This window comes from Salvelinus alpinus, chromosome 30, assembly GCF_045679555.1.
Source record: "Salvelinus alpinus chromosome 30, SLU_Salpinus.1, whole genome shotgun sequence".
In the NCBI taxonomy this organism is placed as follows: domain Eukaryota; kingdom Metazoa; phylum Chordata; class Actinopteri; order Salmoniformes; family Salmonidae; genus Salvelinus; species Salvelinus alpinus.
Window position 1 is genome coordinate 38,269,310 of NC_092115.1, and position 27,623 is coordinate 38,296,932.

A 27,623-nucleotide genomic window follows, 5' to 3' on the forward strand; every position below is an offset into this window, starting at 1 on the left:
TTCAATTTGTCCTGTTTTTATTTGTTGAACTATGCTTCACTATTAACTTACAAGTCCTTGTTGGTGAATATTTGTAGCACTCATTAGTCCTTGTCTACAAAGCTCAATGGATGGATTACTTCTTAGTGGGAATGGGAGCTGGAGTCCTTCTGGTATAAAGAGAAATGGGTAGTGTAGTCCTGAGATGCATATGAGGCAAACTGGAGGTGTCTATTCCATTTTGAAATGTGTACGGGAGAGAAAACAGTTTCTAAACTGAAAACAAAGGCACCACTCTGAACGAGCTACAGACACGTTTCGCGCATGACAAGTCGGGATGACACAAAATCAACAACAAAAACATGTAAAAAAAAATCAGAAGCAGATGAAACGTTATTTACACGGACACGTATGTACAAAAAGTCAACAAAAAAGGGACAACATGTCTCGTTGTTTCCTCAGTGTTGCAGTGAAACCATCTTCAGCAGCTTCTTCAGCCTCAGGTCAAACCTCAGGTCATAGTTCAAGGGTCAAAGTTTATAGGGTTTATAAAAGTGCTGCTTTTCTCTCTTCCATTCATATTTTCTGTTGTAGTTTTTTGTATGTTGATGTAATTCCTTGTGAAAATCTCATTCTAAAGTGCATGGATGAGGTAAATAAAATTCATTAAAAACAAATTGTTTTAGTTTTGTATCCTTTCACTGGCTCAGACGGGAACCATACTGTCTGGCATCTGTTCCTGTATTTGTTGCATGTGGGACAGCAATACCTGCTGCACACTGGCAAGGATCTGGTCCTGGTGTGATGGTGTGATAATTCCTATACTGGTCATGTCCCTGTAAACATGGAATAATTCAATTAGACATGTTCAGAGTTAAGAAGACCATGACTACCCACACAGAAAGAAAGACACAGAGAGAGAAAGACACAGAGAGAGAAAGAGAGAGAAAGAATGATATATAGAGAGGGGGGGGTTAGAGATACAGAGAGAGAGACTCACTGATGTGTGAGGGTTAGCAGAGAAATAGAGAGAGCCATAATGATATATATATAGAGAGAGGGGGGGGGGGGTTAGAGAGAGACTCACTGATGTGTGAGGGTTAGCAGGCTGTCAGGGCTGGTGTATCCAGCAGTAGTGAGCGTATCTCTATACATGCCCATCCCTATAGCCTGAAGACAGTCTTCTGCTGACCACACTGACACAAACTCTGGGCCTACTACAGGCTCCAACAGACTGGGAACAGGTCTGCACAGAGAGATACAGACAGAGGATGAGATAGTTATGGGGAGTGAACGTTATGCTGGAAAAACACATTGAAAGAGCTTGCAATGAGAGACATCGTGTCCTGTGTGTGTACCTGTCTCCCCCTGTCCTCAGAGTGGTGGTCGGGTTGCGGATGAGTTTATCCAGCATGTTGAGGATCTGTGTGAAGCTGGGTCTGTGTGTTCTCTCTGTCTGCCAGCAGTCTAACATCAGCTGGTGTAGACACACAGGACAGTCCATTGGAGGGGGCAGACGGTAACCCTCGTCTATTGCTTTTATCACCTGGACAGAGAGGGAGGGAGAGAGACGTTTGTAATGTCTTTCTTCTTTTGGAACTTTTGTGAGTAACGTTTACTGTTCATTTTTACTGATTATTTCACTTTTGTTTACTAAGGGAAAATGGCGCCGGAAGAAACGGCAGCAGTTTTACTGGCACCCAGCCAATTGTGCTATTATGTGTTTTTTTTCACGTTATTTGTAACTTATTTTGTACATAATGTTTCTGCAACCGTATCTTACGGCAAAAAATAACCTCTGGATGTCAGGACAGCGATCACTCACCTCGGATTAGACAAAGATTTTTTCTACAGCAAGGAGGACGCACAAGATACTCTCCAAACACCACACAGGGCCGACATCCCCGTTATTTGCAAGAGGAAGCGACGCAGGTACAAAGGACAAAGAGCCGGATGCCTGGTCAGGACCCGGAGAAGGCGAGTGGGAAAGCTGCCGTTACCGTCAATACTACTCGCCAACGTGCAATCATTGGACAATAAATTAGACGAGGTACGATCACGAATATCCCAACAACGGGACATAAAAAACTGTAATATCCTATGTTTCAGAAACGGGAGGGGGGGGGTCTGTGCATATTTGTAAACAACAGCTGGTGCACGAAATCTAAGGAAGTCTCTAGATTTTGCTCGCCTGGAGTATATTGTGATAAATTGCAGGCCACACTACTTGCCTAGAGAGTTTTCAGCTATACTTTTCGTGGCTGTTTACTTACCACCACAGACAGATGCTGGCACTAAGACTGCACTCAGACAGCTGTATAAGGAAATAAGCAAACAGGAAACCACCCACCCAGAGGCGGCGCTCCTAGTGGCCGGAGACTTTAATGAAACTTAAATCAGTTCAACCAAATTTCTATCAATGTGTAAAATGTGCAACCAGAGGGAAAAAAATTCTAGATCACCTATACTCCACACAGAGATGCGTACAAAGATCTCCCTCGCCCTCCATTTGGAAAATCCGACCACAACTATATCCTCCTGATTCCTGCTTACAAGCAAAAATGAAAGCAGGAAGCACCAGTGACTCGGTCTATAAAAAAATGGTCAGATGAAGTAGAAACAGGACTGTTTTGATATCACAGACTGGAACATGTTCCGGGACTAAGACTGAATCATACTACACTGGCTCCGACGCTCGTCTTATGTGGCAGGGATTGCAAACCATTACAGACTACAAAGGGAAGCACAGCCGCGAGCTGCCCAGTGACACGAGCCTACCAGACGAGCTAAATCACTTCTATGCTCGCTTCGAGGCATGCATGAGAGCATCAGCTGTTCCGGACGACTGTGTGATCACGCTCTCCATAGCCGACGTGAGAAAGGCCTTTAAACAGGTCAACTTACACAAGGCTGCAGGGTTGAGAGCGTCAAGTTCCTAGGTGTTCATATCAACAACAAACTAGAATGGTCCAAACACACCAAGACAGTCGTGAAGAGGGCCCCCCCCCCAGGAAACTAAAAAGATTTGGCATGGGTCCTGAGATCCTCAAAAGGTTCTACAGTTCTACTGCAACATCAAGAGCATCCTGACTGGTTGCATCACTGCCTGGTACGGCAATTGCTCGGCCTCTGACCGCAGGGCACCACAGAGGGTAGTGCGCACGGCCCAGTACATCACTGGGGTTAAGCTGCCTGCAATCCAGGACCTCTACACCAGGCGGTGTCAGAGGAAGGCCCGACAAATTGTCAAAGATTCCAGCCACCCCAGTCATAGACTGTTCTCTCTACTATCGCATGGCAAGCGGTACCGGAGTGCCAAGTCTAGGACAAAAAGGCTTCTCAACAGTTTTTACCCCCAAGCCATAAGACTCCTGAACATGTATTCAAATGGCTACTATTTGCATTTCTGTGCCCTCCCCAACCCCTCTTTTTATGCTGCTGCTACTCTCTGTTTATCATATATGCATGTATGCATATATACATTCATGTACATACTACCTCAATTGGGCCGACCAACCAGTGCTCCCGCACACTGGCTAACCGGGCTATCTGCATCTCCTTTTTTGCACTACTGCTACTCTCTGTTCATCATATATGCATAGTCACTTTAACCATATCTACATGTACATACTACCTCAATCAGCCTGACTAACCGGTGTCTGTATGTAGCCTCGCTACTTTTATAGCCTCGCTACTGTATATAGCCTGTCTTTTTACTGTTGATAATTTTTTTTTACTTACCTATTGTTCACCTAATACCTTTTTTGCACTATTGGTTAGAGCCCGTAAGTAAGCATTTCACTGTAAGGTCTACACCTGTTTTATTCGGCGCACGTGACAAATAAACTTTGATTTGATTTGATCTAGTTCACTTGCTTTGGCAATGTTAACATATGTTTCCCGTGCCAATAAAGCCCTTGAAATTGAATTGAGAGAGAACAGGGTATAGAGAAAGAGGGTAAGAAAGCATGTTTAACTAACTTTGTCTACAGTGAATACATTTGCAAACATTTCTAAAAACCTGTTGTCACTTTGCCATTATGGGGTAGCGTAACAAAATATGGAAAAAGTGGGCTCTGAACACTTTCCAAATGCACTGTAACCGTCTAACTTTGCTTCAGTCCACGCGGAAAATATTCCACGTTCAGGGGGAAATCCAGGTTTGAGTTATTACATAGAAAACGCACTTACATCCTGGTTACTCATGTCCCAATATGGTCTCTCTCCATAGGACATCACCTCCCACATGACCACGCCATAGCTCCAGGTGTCAGAGGATGGGGTGAACTTCCTGTAGGCGATGGCCTCTGGAGAGGTCCATCTGATGGGGATCTTCCCCCCTGGAGAGTGGTACGTCCCAGTCACCTCCTGTAACACATGGGAAGAGATTTTTTTTGGAATCCACAGTCTAGCATTAAGGACCCATAGTTCAAAGGTGAGTGATCTTACACTCATTGAAACATGAACTTATCTCACATACTAAATCATTACCCCAGAGTAATAGGCATGTTAGTGTTCTATGTTCTCCCCTGTGTTCTTACCCGTGTGGTGTAGGCATTCTCAGGGTCCTCTTGGAGTACTCGGGACAGGCCGAAGTCAGACACCTTACACACCAGGTTGCTGTTGACCAGGATGTTGCGGGCAGCCAGGTCTCGGTGAACGTAGCTCATGTCAGACAGGTACTTCATGCCCGACGCGATGCCACGCAGCTTGCCCACCAACTGGATCACGGTGAAATGACCATCGTGTTTCTAATGGAGAGAGAGAGACTTTAGAACACGGAGGGCTGAGTGTCTGCAGGTTTTCACTCCTCCCTTGTACTTGATTGATGAACTCAGGTCACTGACTAGTAAGGAACTCCCCTCATCTGGTTGTCTAGGTCTTAATTGAAAATAACCCCCCCCTGCTTTAGAATATAACACACAGTACAAAGACATACAGATAGAACTTCTTTCTAATCTTTATTTAACAGGGCAAGTCAGTTAAGAACAAATTCTTATTTACAATGACAGCCTACCGGGGAACAGTGGGTTAACTGCCTTGTTCAGAACGACACCTTGTCAGCTCGGGGATTTGATCCAGCAACCTTTTGGTTACTGGTCCAACGCTCTAACCACTAGGCTACCTGACGCTCCAAGGAACATGAGGACCTCTTACCCTGAGGAAGGCATCAAGAGATCCATTCTCCATGTACTCTGTGATGATCATTACTGGTTTACCTGCACAGGAGACCAACAAGCAGCGATTAAGACAGGGGGGTGTTCCACAAGGATCCGTTTTGGGTCCTCTGCATTTTTATATCTTTATAAATGCAGACAGAACCTGTCATTCTCTGCTTGGATTGGTCAAAGTAGCTGTCAATCACTCACATCGCGTGACCACACCCTCCAGTTTGATGATGTTTGGGTGGTCGAACTGTCCCATGATGCTGGCCTCAGAGAGGAAGTCCTGCCTCTGTTTGTTGGAGTATGCTGCCTTCAGACTCTTTATGGCCACGTAGATCTCCCTCTTTCCCTGGAGACGCAGACGGCCACTACACACCTCCCCAAACTCACCTACAACACACACAGAATAAATAACTACACACCTCCCCAAACTCACCTACAACACACACAGACACAAACACAGTATAAATAACTACACACATCCCCAAACTCACCTACAACACACACAGACACACACACACAGTATAAATAACTACACACTTCCCCAAACTCACCTACAACACGCACAGCATTAGCATCACACACCTTCAAACCTTGATGATGTACTGTGAGCGTGTGTGTCAGGCTCCCTTACCAATGCCAATGACCTTCTCTATGTGTATGTAGGAGGCGTCAATCTCTTTGGCAAACTCATGAACCGCCTGGTCAGGGTCCTCATAGGTGAACGGGTCCACGTATATCCTCACACCTACAGATGGAGAAAGGGAAGGAGATGGGTTGGGAAAATGAGTTTGACGCAATGGAGACCTGTTCGTGGAATAGGACGAAGTGTGTGAGTGCATGTGTGGTCTTACCTGGGTTTAGGTGTTTCTCCTCCTCTGAGTCTTGCTTGGCTTGGCTGTATTTGCCCCTCCTGAAAGAAGAAAGGTAGAGGAAGAAGTAGTGAGCGGCACGGAACACACAATGTGAGTGATTGACAGCTACTTTGACCAATCCAAGCAGATTGGCTATTCAAGGCGAGTGGAAGGGAAGAAGGAGAAGGGGGATGGAGGGTGGGAAGGAGAGAGAATAGTGCCTCGGGTAATATAGGAGGAAAGGTGTGTTATCTTACAGAACCTGTCTGTAACACTACCCATTGTGTCTTTAAGCGGTGTGTGTGTCATACCTTGAGAGCCACTGTCAGGAAAAAAGAGGCCTCAAGGGAGAGGTTGTGTGTGAGTGTTCCGAGGCCAGGGGGAAGCTGATACAGTGGCTGGGTTGTTGTGGAGACACTAATGATAAGTCAGGGACAAGGGGATTACCAGGTGAACAATCAGACCTTTAGAAGGACATACTGTCTCCTCTTTAATCCCCCTCCACAGCCCCAGGTGATCTGTGTGTGTGTGTGTGTGTGTGTGTGTGTGTGTGTGTGTGTGTGTGTGTGTGTGTGTGTTTTAGCGGTTGCTCGTGTTTCTGAGGCCATATGTGTTTGTACCTGCGGCTGATGATGAAGACTGCGGTGGAGATGAGCAGTAGAATCACACCTCCACTGATTGACAGCAGGAGCAGGGTGGAGTTAGCGGCATCACCAATCAGAGGCAAGGGATCTGTCAGTGGGAGGGGACAACAGTTTACAAACCAGGATGTTTTCATTAAAAACAGGTTCCAGAAAAATGCAATATCTTTTGCTCAAAAACAGCCAAATAGAATAGAATAGAATGTCTTCTACCTGAGTTGGTGGAGAACTCCAAGGGGCTGCTGAACTCTCCGTATCCGGCGGCGGTGCGAGCGCGCACCTGAAACAAGTACACAGTAAGCGGACTCAGCCCAGTGATGTCAGCACTGCGAGACGCCGTCTTCATGATGCGGTAGGAGCTCTCCTTCTGATCCTGATTGGACGAGAGGCAGGAAGAGAGAAACAGGGGAGGGATCTGTTAATGCCTGAGCAGAAATCTGCGGTCAAATACATGAACCTTTCCAAGATACAGCATAACTTAAATACACCCCATTTTAATTGGCAAGTGTAAAGAAAAGGGGTAACGGATGATGTCATGATCCTAAAATGTAACTTGAAGTTGCAAAACAATGTTATCTGTGTGGTTCTGGAGTGAAAAACCTCTCCCTGTGGACTCTCGGCCTATAATCACAAAACCAGACAAGCAAGGACAAACTGTAGCCACACAATTCCAAATCAACTACAAATCACTCCCGCCCATCTAGCTCCCTTTTTCTCTCCCAAGTCCCACAAAAAAAACTCCCTTCATTTCTCCCTCTCTCTTTTTCCATGTCAAACACAAGGAATGCTTTGAAGATTGTTTATTGGTTGTTTTATAAGTCTATTGATACCAGTTTAAGCAGATAGCATGTGAACACTCACAAACATGCATAGATACACAGTACACACACACACACCAGTTATAGGTTTCCATAGACTCTTACTAAAAGAAAGTGCTATCTAAAACCTAAAAGGGTTCTTTGGCTGTCCACATAGGAAAACCATTTGAAGAACCCCTTTTGGTTCCAGATATAATCATTTTGGGTTCCTTGTAGAACCCTTTCCACAGAGGGTTCTACCTGGAACCCAAACGAGTTCTCCTATGGGGACAGCCAAAGAACTCTTTTGGAACTTTTTTTTTAAGAGTGTAAAAAAAAAACTGATTTCTGAACCACGGTTTCCACGAGGCATCTCACCTTCTCGTAGTACTTGACCTCATACTCCAGGATCACCCCATTGGGACGGTCGGGCTGTTGCCATGCCAACGACACACCATGCCTGGTGACATCACCAGCCTGGATGGATGTAACTGGGGAGGGAGCTGAGTGAGTGAGAGAGAGAGAGAGGTACATAAGTTGAAGAACTAGGACAGCCCAAGATATATCACGGCTTTTATGTTTGTGTATTGGATCTCTTGAATAGTTTACCAGAAAATAATGTATAAGACACATTGGCATAACATCTGCAAAATAAAATAATTCAAGCTACAGGATTGACAGGTTTTCATGCAAATCCACATTTGGAGTTATGAAACAACAATTCCCTGAATGTTTGATGGCAATCACAATGACCCAATTCACCACAGCCGAGTCCTGGAGGAAACTTTTACCTTTTCTCTAGGGAACAGGCCATGACCTTTCTCACCTCTTTTCAGCCTGTCTTTCTACCCCTTTATCATTACCTTTCCCACTTTCTTTCCATCCCTCCATCAATGTCTACCCCTTCCCTTTCTATCCCTCTAATAGTCTTCCTCTTATGTCCCTGTATTCTTGTGATAGTCCCTCTGACATACTGAATGACAGGAGAGGAAGGTTCAGTCACTGGTCTATGTGACTGTACAGTGTAGGATGCTGACTCACTAAAGACAGAAAGTAGTTATTTCAGAGTGAATGAGTATTGAATGACAACACTGTTTCTGCCTTTGAGTAATAGTTCCCAGCCTTCTCATTTATCACCCAGTAGGTTACGCTAGGGAGACAACACACTTCCCACAGGTAGTCAGAGCAGGTGTGTCTGCCACTATGATCTGATGTCAAAAGATCTGATGTGATTGGTCAAAAGGTCAATTCCTGGGAAAAAATATCAGAATTGGGATTCCTGTGTAAATGCAGCCAGAGACATTGTAAAGATACTAGAGTCAGTGGGCTGTGTTCCAGTTCACGTACAGTAAACCACACGGGGGAAAAACACGTACATAAGCACACACTCCATCTGACTCACACTCCCTGTAGAAACTCAAATGAAACACCTCGTAAAACTTTACAGACCACCTAAATGTAGAGGTGATCAAACCAACACGCTTTCTCCCCGCACGTGCTACACACACACACCGTGGCATAAGCCAATAAGATGATGATCACCGTATCATTCTGTTCATGTCACCGAGACAAGTCGCTCCTTGAGAGTTTGACACAAACACACACACACACACACACACACACACACACACGTAACTCCCATGTACTGTTCAGAATGTATTCACACCCCTTAACTTATTCCACATTTTGTTGTGTTAAATTCAAAATGGATTACATGAAAATGTATTGAAAATGAAAACACAGAAATATCTCATTTACATAATTATTCACACGCCCGAGTCAATACTTTGTAGGAGCACCTATTACAGCTTTAATTCGTCTTGGGTATGTCTGTATCAGCTTTGCACATCTGGGTTTGTTCCTTGCAGATTTTCTCAAGCTTTGTTATGTTAGATGGGGATCGGAGCTGAATAGCAATCTTCAAGTCTTTCCACAGATTTTCCATGGGATTCAAGTCTGGGCTTTGGCTGGACCACTCAAGGACTTTCACATTCTTGTTCATAGCCTTGCTATGGCTGTATACTAGGGGTCATTGTCCATTCATTGTCCCCTGTATCCTTACCCTTCTCCCAGTCCATGCCACTGAAAAGCATCCACATAGCATGATGCTGCCACCACCATGCTTCATGGTAGGGATGGTGTTAGACAGGTGATGAGTTGTGCCTGGTTGTATCCAGACGTAGCACTTTGTATTCAGGCCAAAGTGTTTTATCTCATCAAACCACAGAATCTTTTGCCTTATACTGTGAGTGTTTCACGTGCCTTTTTGCAAACTCCAGGCGTGCTGTCATGTGACTTTTTCTCAGGAGTGGCTTCCGTCTGGACTCTCTAGCAAAAAGCCCAGATTAGTGAATTGCTGTAGAGACTGCTGTCCTTCTGGCAGGTTCTCCCATCTCAGCCAAGGAACTCTGTAGTTCTGTCAGAGTTGTCATTGGGTTCTCGGTCACCACCCTGGCCAAGGTCCTTCTTGCCTGGTTGCTCAGTTTGGTCGGCCGACAAGCTCTAGGCAGAGTCTGGGTAATTCAATATTTTTTCAATTTCCCAATGATAGAGACCACTGTGCTCTTGAAAATTGTCAACACTCTAGAAATGGTTTTATACCCTTCCCCAGATATATGCCTCATCACAGTTCTATCTCAGAGATCTACAGACAGTTCCTTGGACTTCATGGTATAGTTTCTGCTCTGAGAACTGTGGGATCATATATAGACAGGTGTGTTTCTTTCTAAATCATGTCCAAAGAATTGAATTGGCCACAGGTGGACTCTAATCACGTTGTAGTGACGTCTCAAGGATGATCAAAGGAAATTGGATGCACCTGAGCTCAATTTGGAGTGTCATAGCAAAGGGGTGTGAATACTTATGTAAATGTGATAGTTCTGTATTTCATTACCAATAAAACATTTTTTTTCTCTAAAAACACATTTCCCCTTTGCCTTTATGGGGTATTGTGTGTAAGAAGAAAATATACACTGCTCAAAAAAATAAAGGGAACACTTAAACAACACAATGTAACTCCAAGTCAATCACACTTCTGTGAAATCAAACTGTCCACTTAGGAAGCAACACTGATTGACAATAAATTTCACATGCTGTTGTGCAAATGGAATAGACAAAAGGTGGAAATTATAGGCAATTAGCAAGACACCCCCAATAAAGGAGTGGTTCTGCAGGTGGTGACCACAGACCACTTCTCAGTTCCTATGCTTCCTGGCTGATGTTTTGGTCACTTTTGAATGTTGGCGGTGCTTTCACTCTAGTGGTAGCATGAGACGGAGTCTACAACCCACACAAGTGGCTCAGGTAGTGCAGCTCATCCAGGATGGCACATCAATGCGAGCTGTGGCAAGAAGGTTTGCTGTGTCTGTCAGCGTAGTGTCCAGAGCATGGAGGCGCTACCAAGAGACAGGCCAGTACATCAGGAGACATGGAGGAGGCCGTAGGAGGGCAACAACCCAGCAGCAGGACCGCTACCTCCGCCTTTGTGCAAGGAGGAGCACTGCCAGAGCCCTGCAAAATGACCTCCAGCAGGCCACAAATGTGCATGTGTCTGCTAAAACGGTCAGAAACAGACTCCATGAGGGTGGTATGAGGGCCCGACGTCCACAGGTGGGGGTTGTGCTTACAGCCCAACACCGTGCAGGACGTTTGGCATTTGCCAGAGAACACCAAGATTGGCAAATTTGCCACTGGCGCCCTGTGCTCTTCACAGATGAAAGCAGGTTCACACGCACATGTGACAGACGTGACAGAGTCTGGAGACGCCGTGGAGAACGTTCTGCTGCCTGCAACATCCTCCAGCATGACCGGTTTGGCGGTGGATCAGTCATGGTGTGGGGTGGCATTTCTTTGGGGGGCCGCACAGGTAGCCTGAGGTAGCCTGACTGCCATTGGGTACCGAGATGAGATCCTCAGACCCCTTGTGAGACCATATGCTGGTGCGGTTGGCCCTGTGTTCCTTCTAATGCAAGACAATGCTAGACCTCATGTAGCTGGAGTGTGTCAGCAGTTCCTGCAAGAGGAAGGCATTGATGCTATGGACTGGCCCGCCCGTTCCCCAGACCTGAATCCAATTGAGCACATCTGGGACATCATGTCTCGCTCCATCCACCAACGCCACGTTGCACCACAGACTGTCCAGGAGTTGGCGGATGCTTTAGTCCAAGTCTGGGAGGAGATCCCTCAGGAGACCTTCCGCCACCTCATCAGGAGCATGCCCAGGCGTTGTAGGGAGGTCATACAGGCACGTGGAAGCCACACACACTACTGAGCCTCATTTTGACTTGTTCTAAGGACATTACATCAAAGTTGGATCAGCCTGTAGTGTGGTTTTCCACTTTAATTTTGAGTGTGACTCCAAATCCAGACCTCCATGGGTTGATAACTTTGATTTCCATTGATAATTTTTGTGTGATTTTGTTGTCAGCACATTCAACTATGTAAAGAAAAAAGTATTTAATAAGAATATTTCATTCATTCAGATCTAGGATGTGTTATTTTAGTGTTCCCTTTATTTTTTTGAGCAGTGTATATATATTTCATCAATTTTGAATTCAGGCTGTAACAACAAGATGTGGAATAAGTCAAAGGGTATGAATACTTTCTGAAGGCACTGTATACAGACACACACCAGTAGGCACAAAAAGTTCTTCCAACTTAATCCAATTCACATTCCCCCATTAAAGGCTACCTGCTTCACAGACATTCTCACACACTCACACACCCCTCAATCCCCCACCCTCCATGCAATGCACAGCCTGTGCTTGGCCCCTGAAAACACACACACTCCCCTCGTTACTTACATACTCCTTCACACAAACTCACCGGCCTGGTTGGTGGTGAGTGTGACAGACACACTCTGTCCTGCCCCTGCACTGTGGCCCTGGGAGACCCCGTTGCGGGCGAGGATTGTGAAGGTGTAGCGTGTGTGTGCCTGCAGCTCGCTCACACACACCCTGGTGGCCCTTAGGCCACTCTGCTGGGGAGAGAACAGGACATCTTGACTGCAGGGCAGGCAGAGCTGGGCCCCAAGAGGACCCTTAAGAGCCGCAAGGCTACCAGCTTCTCCAAGTCGACTCCCAATCTGAGTTTGATTCCCGGTTTGACTCTCAGGTCCGTGGCAGAGCAGGCAGTCCACACTGTAGCTGATGTCACTTCTCCCTCCGAGCCTGAGGGGGGCGCTCCACTCCAGAACCACTGACGTCTCGTTGACCTCGGAGATCAGCTGCTGAGGAGCAGATGGGGGTTCTGGGATACATAGGACAGGGAGGTTGAGTTAGAAAATATATTGTGGTTATGGTTACATATACTTTCCTCTGTGGTACAGTTTGTCGTTACGTTTTTGTGTGAGAGAGTGTTGTCTGTTTTCTCAGGCTGACTGGCTGAACCCAGTGCTGTATATAGGCATAATTAAGTTTATGACAAACAGACCAAAGTCTCAGTCAGATCACAGTTGCTGGGGGAGAGAGAGCGAGAGAATGAAAGAGAGAGAGCGAGAGGGACAGAAAGTGACATGTAACTGAGCCCGAGGACTATTCATTCGATCGCAACGCCTTATCTCCCGTCCAGGACACGGTGGATTAGTCAGAAGTCTTTAGATCAGTACAGAGACGACTGAGAGGAAAGAGAGAGAGGACAAAAGAGAGAAGAGGAACAGAGGGGAGAAAGAGTACAGCTGCATAGATTGATCGACCCCCTAGGGGGGAAATGTTGTGCGCGTGTGTGTGTCCTTACGTGTGCAGGGCATAGATGCAGGGTCACTCTCAGAACGGTAGTATGCCGGGTTGCAGTCACAGACAGTAGCCCCCTCCTTCTCTGAGTGACTGTGCGGAGGACACTTAGAACATGCTCTGTCTGTAGACACAGCTCTGTTGAAACCGACCGTACACGCTATAGAGAGAGGGGGGGGGTTCCATTCATTTTCATTCTAGTACAACCAACACATGCATTGACATGGCAATACCCAGTTTTGACTTATTCAGAATGCCCAACCCACATGGCTGTCAACCCATTCATGAAATCCTTCACTTTTTCACAACTCTTCTAGAAGTAATTACGTTATTATCATCTCTATTCTCCCCCTATTTCATTTCCGGGGGTGACCAAGTCATCGCAGTGGGAGTGGTTCGGAATGTGGGAGTGACAGAGTTTGTGTTTGAAAATGGGGGATGACAGTGTGTGTGTGTGTGTGTGTGTGTGTGTGTGTGACAGAGTGTTTTATAACACTCATCAGTAGAGGAAGTCTTCCCAAAGGAATGTCCCGTCTCTGTAATAAACGCTGTCCTAACCATCCCTCTCTTCTGGGAGGCTCTACCTCTCTCACACACACACTTTCTTTCTCACGCTCTCTCTATCTTTCTCTTTGTATTCCTCTCTCCGTTTTACTCTCTCTCTCCCGTTCTGTTTTCCTCTCTCAGTATCTCTCTCCGTCTCTCTTTTTCTCTCTCTCCCTCTGGAATGCTTTGAAGATTGTTATTGTTTTTTTTTTTATAGCTCAATCGATACCAGTTAAACGCTGATTGCATAAGAACATGCACACACACGCGCACTAACACACACAGATAGGAGCCATTCACATCCGCTAACCCTGCTTTTATGGCTCTATGTCAAACACTTTACAGCTGTGAGGCCTCGATGTCGACATTTTACATTTGAGTCATTTAGCTAGCAGACGCTCTTATCCAGGGTGACTTACAGTTAGTGAACTCATCTTAGGATGAATGCAGACAACCACATATCACAGTCGTAGTAAATGCATTTTTCCTCAATTAAAGAAGTTATCAGAAAGTCTGTGCTAGTAACAAAAGGCAGGTTTGTTTTTGACTGAGCCCCCGCTATCAATGAGTGAGTGTAGTTCCGGGTATTATAATACTATCAGTAGAGACCTTGGTGTGTGTGTGTGTGTGTGTGTGTGTGTGTGGGTGTCACGCCATAAAGTCATACACTGTTGAGGGTGGCAGTCTTTGTGAGGGTGTGCGACAGAGGGGAAAGAGGAGTGGAGAGAAGGAGAGGAGAGCGAGAGAGAGGAGAGCAGCAGTCCATAGTCGCCCTCTCTTATATAGGGATAATAACACCTTTATGAGCTGTCATTCCAGGTCAACGCTCACTCTCCCTTTGCAGCACAAACACAAATCATGACACACACACACATGCCTTTTCCCCTCAGAGAGAGGAATGATGAAAAATAGAGATTATCAGAGACTGTGGGGAACGAGAAGAGAGAGGGACAGAAACATAGAAGATAGGGAATGAGCGAGAAAAAGAAAGAAGAGAGAAACAGTGACGTGAAAAGACGAAGGAGTGTTTATGGGTTGGTGGCCACACTCTCTCCCTTTCTTATTCTCTCCCTCTCACCTTCCCTCTGTTCATTGTGGAAAAAAGGGAGAACGGCAGGGTGGGATGGAGACAAAGCCAGCTCACAGCCTTGAGTCCTGCCCTCCTGCTACAATTCAATAGCTCATGGTGTGCCAAAAAATGTGTGCCAGTATGGCTGTATGTGTGCCGGTGTGCTTGTGCATGTGTGGGAGAGAGACCGAGTGTGTGTGTGTGTGTGTTCATGTCAACGGCAGGTCAGGTATCGCGTGTCTCTTTGATGGACAGCCCCGGGGTCGTCCATCAGACTCAGAGAGACAGGAGTCCCGCCCTGCAGAACGCACACAGTAGGAGTGTGTGTGTGTGTGTGAGGGAGGGGGGTGGCAGTTGACAGAGGAGGAAGGACAGTAGGACACACACACACGCACTGTAAACAGTCAGATTCTTGGCTCTTGTCTCCAATCTCCTGATGAGAGCGGCTGAAGCTGCTATTCAAACCCAGCAGGTAAGGGGTAGACAACTCACATTACTCTCTAAACTCTCTCTGTGTGTGAGAGAGATCCATCTCCACTCCTATAGTTTCTCCTTCCCCTTTGCTCTTCATTTTACAGAAAATGCTGAGTTGGGTAGAGTGAGTAAATGAGTGTAGGCTACTTCCTTTGTACTACAAACTCCATAAACTGTGTGAGAGCGAGAGAGCGAGAAGGACATCTTTGACTATGTACAGACTCAGTGAGCATAGCCTTGCTACTGAGAAAGGCTGCAGACAGCAGACCTGGCTCTCAAGAGAAGACAGGCTATGTGCACACTGCCCACAAAATGAGGTGGAAACTGAGCTGCACTTCCTAACCTCCTGCCAAACGTATGACCATATTAGAGACATATATTTCCCTCAGATTACACAGACCCAAAGAATTCGAAAAACCAATCCAATTTTGATAAACTCCCATATCTATTGGGTGAAATACCACAGTGTGCAATCACAACAGCAAGATTTGTGACCTGTTGCCATAAGAAAAGGGCAACCAGTAAAAAATATATTTAAAATATAAAAGTTTATTTATTTTTGTACTTTAACTATTTGCACACCATTACAACAGTGTATATAGACATCATATGACATTTGAAATGTCGTTATTCTTTTGAAACTTTTGTGATTGTAATGTTTACTGTTAATTGTTTATTTCACTTGCTTTGGCAATGTAAACATATGTTTCCCATGCCAATACAGCCCCTTAAATTGAGAGAGAGCGAGAGAGAGCGAGAGAGAAGGGGGTAATTGTTGCAGGGGGCTTTTGACATGCTAATACTCTCACTGTCAGTTCCACCCGCCCCTCCCCCAGCCTGGGCACACACACTAAACACTGTGTGAATGTGAAACTAAGTCCACCTAGACTAGTGTGTAACTAGCAGGTCTGGGTGACTGATGGAGGAAGAGGAGCGAAAGAACTCTGTAATTATCCTCAAAGACGACGAGTGTCAACACCTTTCCAATGACAAATGCATTCCACATACAAACGCACAGGGCTGTGCTTGCATATCTGAGCGTGCGGTGGTGAGGTAGGAGCTAATCCTGGTTTACCCTAAGGGAAAGGCAGGCTGACAGTCAGACACCTCACTCACTCAGAGGAGCCATACATAACATCTAACCAGGCTCTCATACAGATGTCCTGTTGTGTTTAACTGCACCACACACTGTGTGTCACTGCAGAGGTGACACATCCCCATCGAGGATAATCATAGTTCTTCTGGTTAGGAACTCTGATTTTGTTCACAAGCCACAAGAGGAAGTACCGGATACACAAGAGGGATTATGTAATCAACCTAGATTGCAAAGTAGCTATATTAAGTAGCTATATTCTACTATAATTTTGAAGAGCCCCTTGATCACAGAGGAGTGAATGGGACAGCCTTGGGATCAGTAATCTACAATGGTTAACTCTGAAAAACTCATCTCGTTTTCCCCAGGTCTACCGGGCACCCATAACTCCCTCTGATGTCCATCCCTCCCTCTCATTTATCACTCCATCCATCCATCCATCCATCACTCCGTCCCTCCCTCTATCCATCACCTAGACAGCTGACACACTGAAGCGGTCAGAGGCACTTCCGACTCACAGAGAGCGAGAGCGACAGGACAGGGTCATAGAGAAACTCAGGCACACACACACTGTATGTAATGAGATAGATTTGCATTTGATCTGGATTTGCATTTGCGCAAAAAAATGAATATGTAAATGACCAAGATGATAGCAATAAAAGGGCACCTTTACTGTGAATGTTTCTCTTTCACCCTCTCCTCTTGTTCTCCCACTCCCTACACCTATCTCTTCTCTCTATCGGTCTCCCTCGTCTCTCTCACTCGCTCTCCTCTCTTCTCTTTCAGTAGACAGGTGATGATCGATCATGTATTCAGTATTCCCCCACAGTGAGAAGCAGACAGGATATGAATATTCAGACTGTCAATACCTTTGTTTTACAGACACAGAAGCAACACACAGCACAGCACTGTGATCACACACACACACACACACATTTCCAAAATAAGTCATGTTTTTTTCACAGGAACTTCCATGTGTGTGTTTTTTTAAATGGGGTTTAAGGTAAATATGTAAATATGTGGCTTGAACACAACCAGTCATGTTTTCAACTAATTGTCAAAAGAATCACTTCAAAACGAAGGTTACCTTCGCACGTTCATCCAAAATAATTCCAGCATCCAAACAGTGGCTGAAGCTATGGCATTTTCTTGTGAATGATGTCCAGCATAAGGCAAGAAACAATGCCTTTTTTTGGCAACTTTTTCTAATCATAGTCGCACACCTCATGTAGCCTAGCCCACAGGCCTTTATGTTTTGATATGGCTTTTTCACTATAAAAATGCAATATTTGGAATATTTGTGACCGACCGCCTTGATTCTGTCTTATGTAGCAAAATTTGAAATTGTGTTTTTTTTATTTTTACATGGGATAAAAGCAAAGACACAGAGCTACAAAATGGTACATCATACACCGCATTTGACGAACAATGGGAAAGTAATTCTGCTTTGAAAGTTGATAAAGTTGTAACCTCATTTTTGAGAAAATGGCCTTTGAATGTTTTGGTACCTACTGCAGAGCTCTTCTTTGTCTACACCCATTCAGCATTGTTCACACCCTCTTAAGCTTTAGCCCCACCCATCTCTTTAAGGGTTGATCCGAGCATTCTGTCCTAACAGCAGTCAAGCACCCAAGCTAACTGGCTAACATTGGCTAGCTACTTCCAGACACAAATGAGAGAACAGCTCACTGACCATTTTACTCATCCTAGCAGAGCTGGTTAGGCTGTTTTTATGTTATCCAGAGCGTTGGTGACTGCAACTGTGCTGCTGGCAACAATTTACACTTTTTTGCCAATGTTTACTGACACCGGCCATATTCAACAGGTGTTGAGTGTTCGTAAATTCGTCAGTTATTCTGCACTCTGGCACAGTCAGATGAGAGTGTTCTGAAATCGGAGAAGATAGCCAGAGCGAATTTACCAGCTACGTCTATCAACAGTTGTCGCAGTGACAATCTATTGAAATGGTTACTTGCATAGTGGAGTATTTTGTTAACCTCTCTAGGGTACGTGAGACGGTAGCGTCCCACCTCTTCAACAGCCAGTGAAACTGCAGGGCGCCAAATTCAAATACAGAAATACTCATAAAAATTCAGAAAACAAAACATTTTACATAGGTTTAAAGATTAACTTCTTGTGACTCCAACCACGGTGTTAGATTTTAAAAAATGCTTTATGGCGAAAGCATACCTTACGATTATTTGAGAACATAGCCCAGCAGACAAATCATTACAAACAGTAACCAGCCGAGTAGAAGAGTTACACAAGTCAGAAATAGAGATAAAATGAATCCCTTACCTTTGATGATCTTCATATGGTTGCACTCAGAAGACATTCATTTACTCAATAAATGTTCCTTTTGTTCGATAAAGTCTCTTTATATCCAAAAACCTCCATTTTGTTTGCGCGTTTTCTTCAGTAATCCACAGGCTCAAACGCAGTCACAACAGGCAGACAAAATCCAAATTGTATCCGTAAAGTTCATAGAAACATGTCAAACGATGTTTATATTCAATCCTCAGGTTGTTTTTAGCCTAAATAATCGATAATATTTCAACCGGACAATAACGTCGTCAATATAAAAGGTAAACATGAAAGCGCGCATGAAAAAGCTCTGTGACACGGCAGGGTCCACTCATTCAGACTGCTCTTACCCCCTCCTTTTTAAGAATACATGCCTGAAACAATTTCTAAAGACTGTTGACATCTAGTGGAAGGCATAGGAACTGCAATTTGAGTCCTAAGTCAATGGATACTGTAATGGCATTGAATAGAAACCTACAAAACAAAAAAAAATCCTACTTCCTGAATGGATTTTTCTCAGGTTTTCACCTGCCAAATCAGTTCTGTTATACTCACAGACACTATTTTAACAGTTTGAAACGTTAGAGTGTTTTCTATCCAAATCTACCAGTTATATGCATATCATATCTTCTGGGCCCGAGAAGCAGGCAGTTTAATTTGGGCATGCTTTTCATCCAAAATTCCGAATGCTGCCCCCTACCCTAGAGAAGTTAAGCCATGTAACTAGCTAGGTAAACAATAAACCATAATCCCAACTCATGACGTTACTACCCTGCATGAATCTGCAGGTAGCTAAACAACCAGGTTCAATGTTGGCTAGCTAACATTAGGCTATAACTAACAAAGCAAATGGCTCAGATATGAATAATAAGATCATACATGTAACGTCAGCTAGCGAGCCAGCCAGCTAACGTTAGCTAGCTAACAGTACACTTGAACTTGAAATGAAAATGACTGTCAAAATTAGAAAAGTGTAATATCTGAAAATGTAGCTAGCGAGACTATCATACCCATATACATCATGGATGGGCGCTTCTCCCTATCACGGATGCCATGGCTGCCCTTAGTATGAAGATGTAATCCGGAGTGTTTACATAGCTATCATACTCTATTTCCACTGATTTCAAAACTCGGTCCTCCAGAAAGTGGAGAGCAACACCTACGCAGTTTTAATACACAATACTTTTTTATTTTTTTTTTATTTTTTTTTTATGCTGCGTTAGACAGGATTACCTACACATACTGACCAGCTCCGATAGACAGCAGCGTGCTATATGGCAGACCAATCCGAACTCATCTCTCGGCATGTCCAGCCCACTCATTATCTCAGCCAATCATGGCTAGCGGGAAGGTTGCTCGCTTTTCTGTTGCTAAACCAACTAGGCTCGTAATTTAAATATTTTAATCGGATTTACAGATGGCATACAAGTCTTTTATTATGGAACATGAAAGTTCACATGTTCCAGAAGGCATTACTGTCAAAAATACGCATTTTGATTAAAAAATAAGTTAGGTTCAAATGGCTCTCCTGTGAAGTAGTGACCCGTGACGTATGCCTAGTTTCCTGAAACGAGACATTTATGTCTTGCACAGAATAGAATAGGTTAACTTTTGTACTATGAAAGATAGTAAATTGACATAGGCTAGTTATTTTGCCATTTGTTAGGCCTACTCATCATATTGGCTGACGAAAAGTAAATGGGAGAGTTCTTCCAATATCTTCAATATGTACCTCGGACATGGTTAAGGGCACGCACAGTTGTGTCCCCGATGTGTCTGTCTTCACTTGTAGCCTGTGAGAAAAACCTGATCACTTGAGGGAGAGCCATGTGAGTGAGAGGTGCTTCGGAACATGCAGCACTCAGGGAGAAGGGCACAATGGCCACTGGCCGCAAAAGGTATGGATTTTTTTATGGTGCATTACGGCCAAACAAAGGGGATGCCACCGGGAAATTCGAGCCGTTATCAAGTGCTTGTCAAATTGTGAATGAGAGACTGATGTAGTGTGTACAGCCTGCACAAAAAACAAAGAGGAGCTAACGCCTTTCAAGCGACTTTTTTCAAATCATCAATAGACTCACATCATGCAGCCTTACAATGTATTAAACATCAAAACATATAGCCCAACGTTTGTAGAACAACTAAAGTTACATTTATTTGTTAACTGCTCAACACATGCTCAACTGCATGTGCGCACTCCGTCAAATCGTTTGGAGAAAATATCCTTTCTATTTAATTCAGCTTAGTTCAAGTGTATTCTTCATACTATAATATAAAATAATGCCACGGAATTCTAAGCTAATCTTGTCTGCTAAATGAACTAGTGTAGCCCACAGCCATTTGGCATAGCCAGATCAGGACGTAACATAAGGACAGCTCAACTTCTGCTCTTCTAAAATAGACTACATTTTCTTCATATCATGTTTCTTTACACCTGTCTAAAAAATATATTGAATTTATTGTGAAGGTGTAGGCTATATTACATGAGTTATTTGCTTGACAATCACCGGTTTATACGTGTGCATGTTTTTCTCATCTGGCGAAAACAAAAGCTGATTCAAAGGGGGTGTGTCAGATTTCAAAACTCTTCCGCGGTAGGATACACATGAGTATCCTTGATGAAAGGTGGCTATTGAGGAGGGGAGGACGCTTCTGTTCACCTACTAACGAATTGACATCTCCCCAACCACTCAACGGTTTCCGTGTCAAGAGAGAGAACGGAGGAGAGAGGGTGGAAGACAGACTTTTGCTCAAATGAGAAAATGCTTATGTCACCTGAGCGAGCAAAACAGTGCCCCTCTGTCTTACTATATGTAGCTCATGTATCTGATGCCGTCTGACCAAAAAGAGTATGACATGTCATGCACATGGGCAACACATACTGAGGCAGATGGGTGCTGTTTCGCTCGGATGCTTTATCTGGGATTGTTGCGTCTTTATGTCGACGTGCGTCTCAGTCAAATAAATGATCAATATTTAAATATTTGATTTCGATGGGCAAGGAGGTACAGTAGGGCGGGCCAGGCCCCATTAGGCCCACCCATAACGCTGGCCCTGTCTCTCTCTCTGGCCATCTCTCTCTCTACACACACACACACACACACCAAATCCTCTGTTAGTTGAGTTATTGAAGGTGCACCGGAGTGAAAGTCTCTCTGACGTCGATCACACTTGGACAACCGCCACCATGCATCTTATAAAATCTAATTTCAGGTCTCTCTCTATCACTCTCTTACTCACTTTATTTCACCCCATTCAGTGTCTTCGGAAAGAATTCAGACCCCTTGACTTGTTCCACATTTTGTTATGTTACAGCCTTATTCTAAAATGGATGAAATATGTTTTTCTCAGCAATCTACACACAATACTCCATAATGACAAAGCAAAAACAGGTTTTTAGAAAAAACAGACATACCTCATTTACACAAGTATTCAGACCCTTTGCTATGAGACTCGAAATTGAGCTCAGGTGCATCCATTCCAAGACTCAGACCATGAGAAACAATAATCTCTGGTCTGATGAAACCAAGATTGAACTCTTTGGTCTGATTGGCAAGCGTCACCTCTGGCACCTGGCACCATCCCTACGGTGAAGCATGGTGGTGGCAGCATCATGCTGTGGGAATGTTTTTCAGCGGCAGGGACTGGGAGACTAGTCAGGATCGAGGGAAAGATGAACGGAGCAAAGTACAGAGAGATCCTTGATGAAAACCTGCTCCAGAGCACTCAGGACCTTAGACTGGGGTGAAGGTTCACCTTCCAACAGGACAACGACCATAAGCATACAGCCAAGACAATGCAGGAGTGGCTTCGGGACAAGTTTCTGAATGTCCTTGAGCGGCCCAGCCAGAGCCCGGACTTGAACCCAATCGAACATCTCTGGAGACACCTGAAAATAACAACGCTCCCCATCCAACCTGACAGAGGAATGGGAAAAACTCCCCAAATACAGGTGTGCCAAAATTGTAGCATCATACCCCAAAAGACTTGAGGCTGTAATCACTGCCAAAGGTGCTTCAACAAAATACTGAGTAAAGGGTCTGAATACTTATGCAAATGTGATATTTTTTATATTTTTGTTGCAAGAATTTCTAAAAAACTGTTTTTGCTTTGTCATGATAGGGTATTGTGTGTAGATTTATGAGGGGGAAAAACGATTAAATACATTTTAGAACAAGGCTGTAATGTAACAAAATGTGGAAAAGGTCAAGGGGTCTGAATACTTTCCGAAGGCACTGTATATCTCACACAAACACATATACACACTGCAGAAAATAGAAACACTCACACACAGATAACGCCCACATAGATACACAGTAATAGCAGCAGATGAGCAACCACAGCTGAACAAAGTCCCTCTAAAAAGGCGCCGTCAAAACTCTTAACAAAACGCAGAGGTCCTTTTTCATTCCGGAGTCTGACTGTCCCATTCACATTTAAACCACCTCTGTTGTCTCTCCTCTCCTTCTCTGTCCCTCCCTCGCTTCCTCTCCTCCCAGCCCGAATCACAGCTGTCAGAGTTTTGACGTCTTTATCAACCTCGGTCATGACCCTGCCCTTCACAACTTAACAGAGTGTATTTGTGTGTGTGTGTGTGTGTGTGTGTCTGTCAAAGTTTTTGACGGCTTCATCAAGCCTGGTCATGACCCTGCTCTTAAAGGTGTGTGTGTATGTGCGTGTGTGGAGGGGTTGGGCGTAAGGGACATTGGGGGATAAAGTCGAGGGGAGGGGGGGTAACCTCTCTTATGTTTGTGTTCTTGCCCCCGTGTGAGCCCACTGCACCCCCTCTAACACCCCGACATAGTAACAATTGGGGGGACTGGGCTATCATTGATGCCTTATGCCGTAAATGGCCTCCTTATAGAACCCCCTCTCTATTCACAAACTAATTCCTCCTTCCTTTCCTCCCTCCCCCTCTCTCTCTCCAATCCTCCACCCCTACTCCTCCACCTCTATCCGCCGGTATCTCTCTGCACTATTTCTCTCTCTGTCTCTTCATAGCACTCTATAGCGCTAAAAAGTATTCTACTCATTCCCTGCCTCGCTTTGTCGTTTCTCCCTCCCTATTGGTCACCTGTCCATTGTTTGCAGGCCGCTAATTGATATGACGGAAAGACTTAATCTAGGTTCCAATCGATCGTCAAGCCTGACAGTACTATGGCAAATCACTAGAGCGCTCCAGACCTGAGTGGGCTGTTTCAACTTAGAGTGGGGAAAAGGAAATACTTAAAAAGAGCTAGTCCTTCACTTCTGTTCAAAGGTGATCAGAGTCAAGGGTCTAGTTAAATCTTGTTAAAGAAAACAGCCTTTAGATGTCATTAACTCTGCTATGGATAAAGAGGGGGAGGTCTGGATAAAGAGGGGGAGGTCTGGATGGAGAGAGAGAGGGATGGAGAGGAAGAGAGAGGGAGGGAGAGAACCTGGTGTCTGTCACATACAGAAAAGTTTGATAGCTATCCCTTTCTCTACTATCACAGACACACACATACACACACCTTCTGCTCGGTCCGCAGGCCTTTAAACGTTTAAGCTGTTTGTTATATAATTAGCCTGCTGGGATGGCCATAATAAATAAGATTGAGAGAATAAACCCACAGCTGTATATCATTCCCTACTGAAGCACTGACGCTCAACTGGTGTGTGTGTGTGTGTGTGTTGAACAGAGACTCTCTATTCAGAGAGAGTAATGGCGTGCTGTAAAGCTGTCTTCAGAACGTCTGTTCCCTCCAGTCTCGCCTATTTCCCTCACTCTCTCTTCCAGAGGTCCAAGAGCTGATGACTTAACTTTAGCTCAGTCGACTAAGTGCATACGCCCGGGGGTTCGATACAATTTAGAAGAAAATGTGGTCATTAAATTAAAAGTAAATCAAATGCCTTACCCTGACAGACTCCGCTCTTCTCCTCGTATCCCAAGTTACAGACACACCCACCAATGGGGACCAGCCATTCCCCGTCTGCGCCACAATACATCTTGGGCTCCTCCCTCTCTTCTGATTGGTTCACGCACGACCCCCTGACCTCCACTAACGAGGAAGTGTCAGCTCCGGTGTTGGTATCTGGGAAGGTTGCTAAGTTGCGGACAGTGAGGGGGCAGGTTTTGTAGAAGACACGTACGGAAACCAGAGCGATGCAGGCGCCAACATCCTGGAACGCCAGGTAGAAACCCTTCCGGGTTGTGACCTTTACGTCACGCACCTCAGTGTTCAGCTTCATGATGCGGTCCCCAATGTCCACCTGATCATTGTAATAATAACAAAATTACTGATAATAAATAGCCATAAGAACACAACAATGTTACTTCCTTGTAATTTTCACATTGAAAAAACATAATCAACACACCATCAGATCTTAAAATTTAACAAAGATGAAAAAAAAAACAAGAGTCCTAACCTGAGTGAAGCTCTCGTCGGCTGCCACGGTGTCGATCTTGAGAAAGTTGCTCTCTCTGATGTAGTGCTCTCTGTCGTTGTTAGACTCATAGTAGTAGAGGTTGAAGGTCTCCTTACAGGTGCCGGTGACTCCAGGCAGGCTGTTACAGTCCCGGAGGGTGAACTTGATCTCGACGTAGATGCGCTGCGCTCCAGACCGAGGGATCCAGTCAGTTCTAAGCCAGTTGCTCTGGCTGGGTTCCATCACGTTACACACCTGGTACGTTCTGATAGGGACATTCTTCTCATCCATGATGCTTACCTCCTCCCACTGGGAACACACACATTCTGACCATTAGACCAAAGTCACTTCTAGTCATCAATCAGCTTCGGTGACGACAAAACCTTCCGTGCGTTTATCTTGGGATAGTTTATCAAGGACGTTTTATGGAGTTGCATGGTGACCTTGCCTAACTATGGCATCTTACTACCATGGAATAGTAATGTGGCCTCCCACTCCCTGCTGGTGAGAGCTTTAGACGGACCGAGCCAGAGAGTGTGTGTGTGTAGAGGTGTTCTATAGGAGCTGTCATAGAGTATGGCTCCAAGTTTTATTCCCTCCTTTGGAGTCTTTGTTGAAGGACAGAAATCACAGCTGTCACAGTCGTAAAGCTGTACACTGGCCCCCACTGTGATGTGGAGAGGGGTGTGTGTGTGTGTGTGTGTGTGTGTGTGTGTGTGTGTGTGTGTGTGTGTAAGCAATGGGTGGGTGGGGGTATGCTGGCAATCAAAGGGCTCAGTGTGTGGGGACCAGGACCTTGTCAATCAAGCAGTTCAGTAAAAGAAAGTGAGCACAGGGAGACTGGAGAGGAGTCAAGTTCACCAATAACTCTTAAACTAACAAAGAGGCTGGAGAGAGTGAAAGTGAGCGAGAGAGGGTGTGCATGCAATAAAGACAGAGGGAGATGGAGACTGCAGTAGAATGCCATCTAGCTTGGATTATAGGGTATGAAAAAAAGACTCACCCATAGTCTACCTGTGTACAATTATGCATTACAAACACATGTTCTCACTGAAATAGGTTATTTTGTCTCGGCAGGACCACATACCCCTCCTTCTGTTGGACTTGCCGCCCATTTCAGCTCGCCAGGAACTGTCCTTGTGTCCAGTAACGTCTCTGAAACACACAGTTACAAACAGGTAGGGAAGGTGATTTCCACTTTCCATTGGCAGCTACTCTTAGGCTCAACAAGAACCCATACATACTGTATTCATACAGATGCAGATATGGAAAGAAAATTACAAGATCGATAAAATATCACAAACAGACAGACTATCTCAAATATACTGGAACGAATGTATAGATTTTGGGCTAAACGTTACACATATAGCTCGCCCATGACACTGTGTTGGGATTAACCGGAGCCCCTGTACATTTTTTATTTAACCTTTATTTAACTAGGCAGGTCAGTTAAGAACAAATTGTTTTTTACAATGACAGCCTACACCAGCCAAACCCAGACGACGCTGGGCCAATGGGACTCCCAGTCATGGCCGGTTGTGATACATCCTGGATTCAAACCAGGGTGTCTGTAGTGACACCTCAAGCAATGAGATGCAGTGCCTTAGACCACTGCGCCACTCGGGAGCTCCAACATTGTACCGGTATGCCCTATATATAGCCTTGCTGCTGCTCTTTAATTATTTGTTACTATAATTTCTTCTTTTTTACTTAAAACTGCATTGTTAGTTAAGGGCTTGTAAGTAAGATTTTCACTGTAAGGTCTACCTACACCTGTTGTATTCGGCGCATGTGACAAGTACAATTTGATTTGGGATAAAACCCGTAGCGCAAAGGCCGTAGGTCACTGCTTAAACCGAAAATGTTTGACGTTTTACTTGTTAGAAATGTGACATTTGTCCGAATTTGGAGGTTTCATTTGTGCCCCTGTTCGAACTGCTTTAGGCTGAGTAGGCTACTGACTGCATAACATTGAAATTCAGCTCAAATTAAACGGTAGAGACTGAACCTGAGAAAGATAGTATGGGAGGCAACCGCATACATCTTTTGATTGCAGTGATTGCGATTATCATTCATCATTATAAGCTAGTGAAACAAATAGTTGGATAACAGTCAAATGAACGAGGAACAACGGTGTTTTCCAGGCAGCGGGTAGGAACTCCAAGTATGTACATGCGAAATAAGAAATATCAGTTTCCAATAGTGCCCGAATATGAAGGGGAAAACGGACCCTCAATTAAGACACGTTAAGTAGCCTAACCAAATACTTCGGAGAACCGTACACTCCCCCCTTAAGCCTAAACAATTCCAAAACACTGATTTCCTTACCTTCGTTAGGTGGATACACTCGGGCGGCGGAAATAATTGTAAACATCCATATTAACGCACAAGTTGTTTTGCAAAAACTCGCAGCCATTTGTGCTGTGTGGAAGTGTCTCCGTTTAACTCCGCGCATCCCTCTTGGAAAACTGTGTGTGTGTGTGGGAATGATACTTGGAACGCTGTGGGCAAAAGGAGGTCTCTCGCGTTCCTTCTGACGCAGTTGTAGGTTTCTTCTCTTCTCTGGTCAGCGGTATCTCGCT

General features: G+C 44.7%; 1 protein-coding gene across 1 annotated transcript; it reads right to left on the reverse strand.

Moving 5' to 3' along the window:
- On the reverse strand, positions 1 to 27,623 carry LOC139559830 (ephrin type-A receptor 4-like). The gene is made up of 18 exons (XM_071376199.1): positions 27,370 to 27,623; positions 26,129 to 26,196; positions 25,042 to 25,350; positions 24,531 to 24,885; positions 13,170 to 13,325; positions 12,261 to 12,683; positions 7,815 to 7,939; positions 6,853 to 7,012; positions 6,619 to 6,730; positions 5,999 to 6,057; positions 5,779 to 5,892; positions 5,349 to 5,534; positions 5,137 to 5,198; positions 4,521 to 4,730; positions 4,171 to 4,347; positions 1,338 to 1,525; positions 1,067 to 1,225; positions 1 to 815 (listed from the first exon to the last, which is right to left on the reverse strand). The coding sequence occupies exons 1-18, from the start codon at positions 27,494 to 27,496 to the stop codon at positions 686 to 688; spliced, it is 3,120 nt and encodes a 1,039-aa protein (XP_071232300.1). The 5' UTR covers positions 27,497 to 27,623; the 3' UTR covers positions 1 to 685.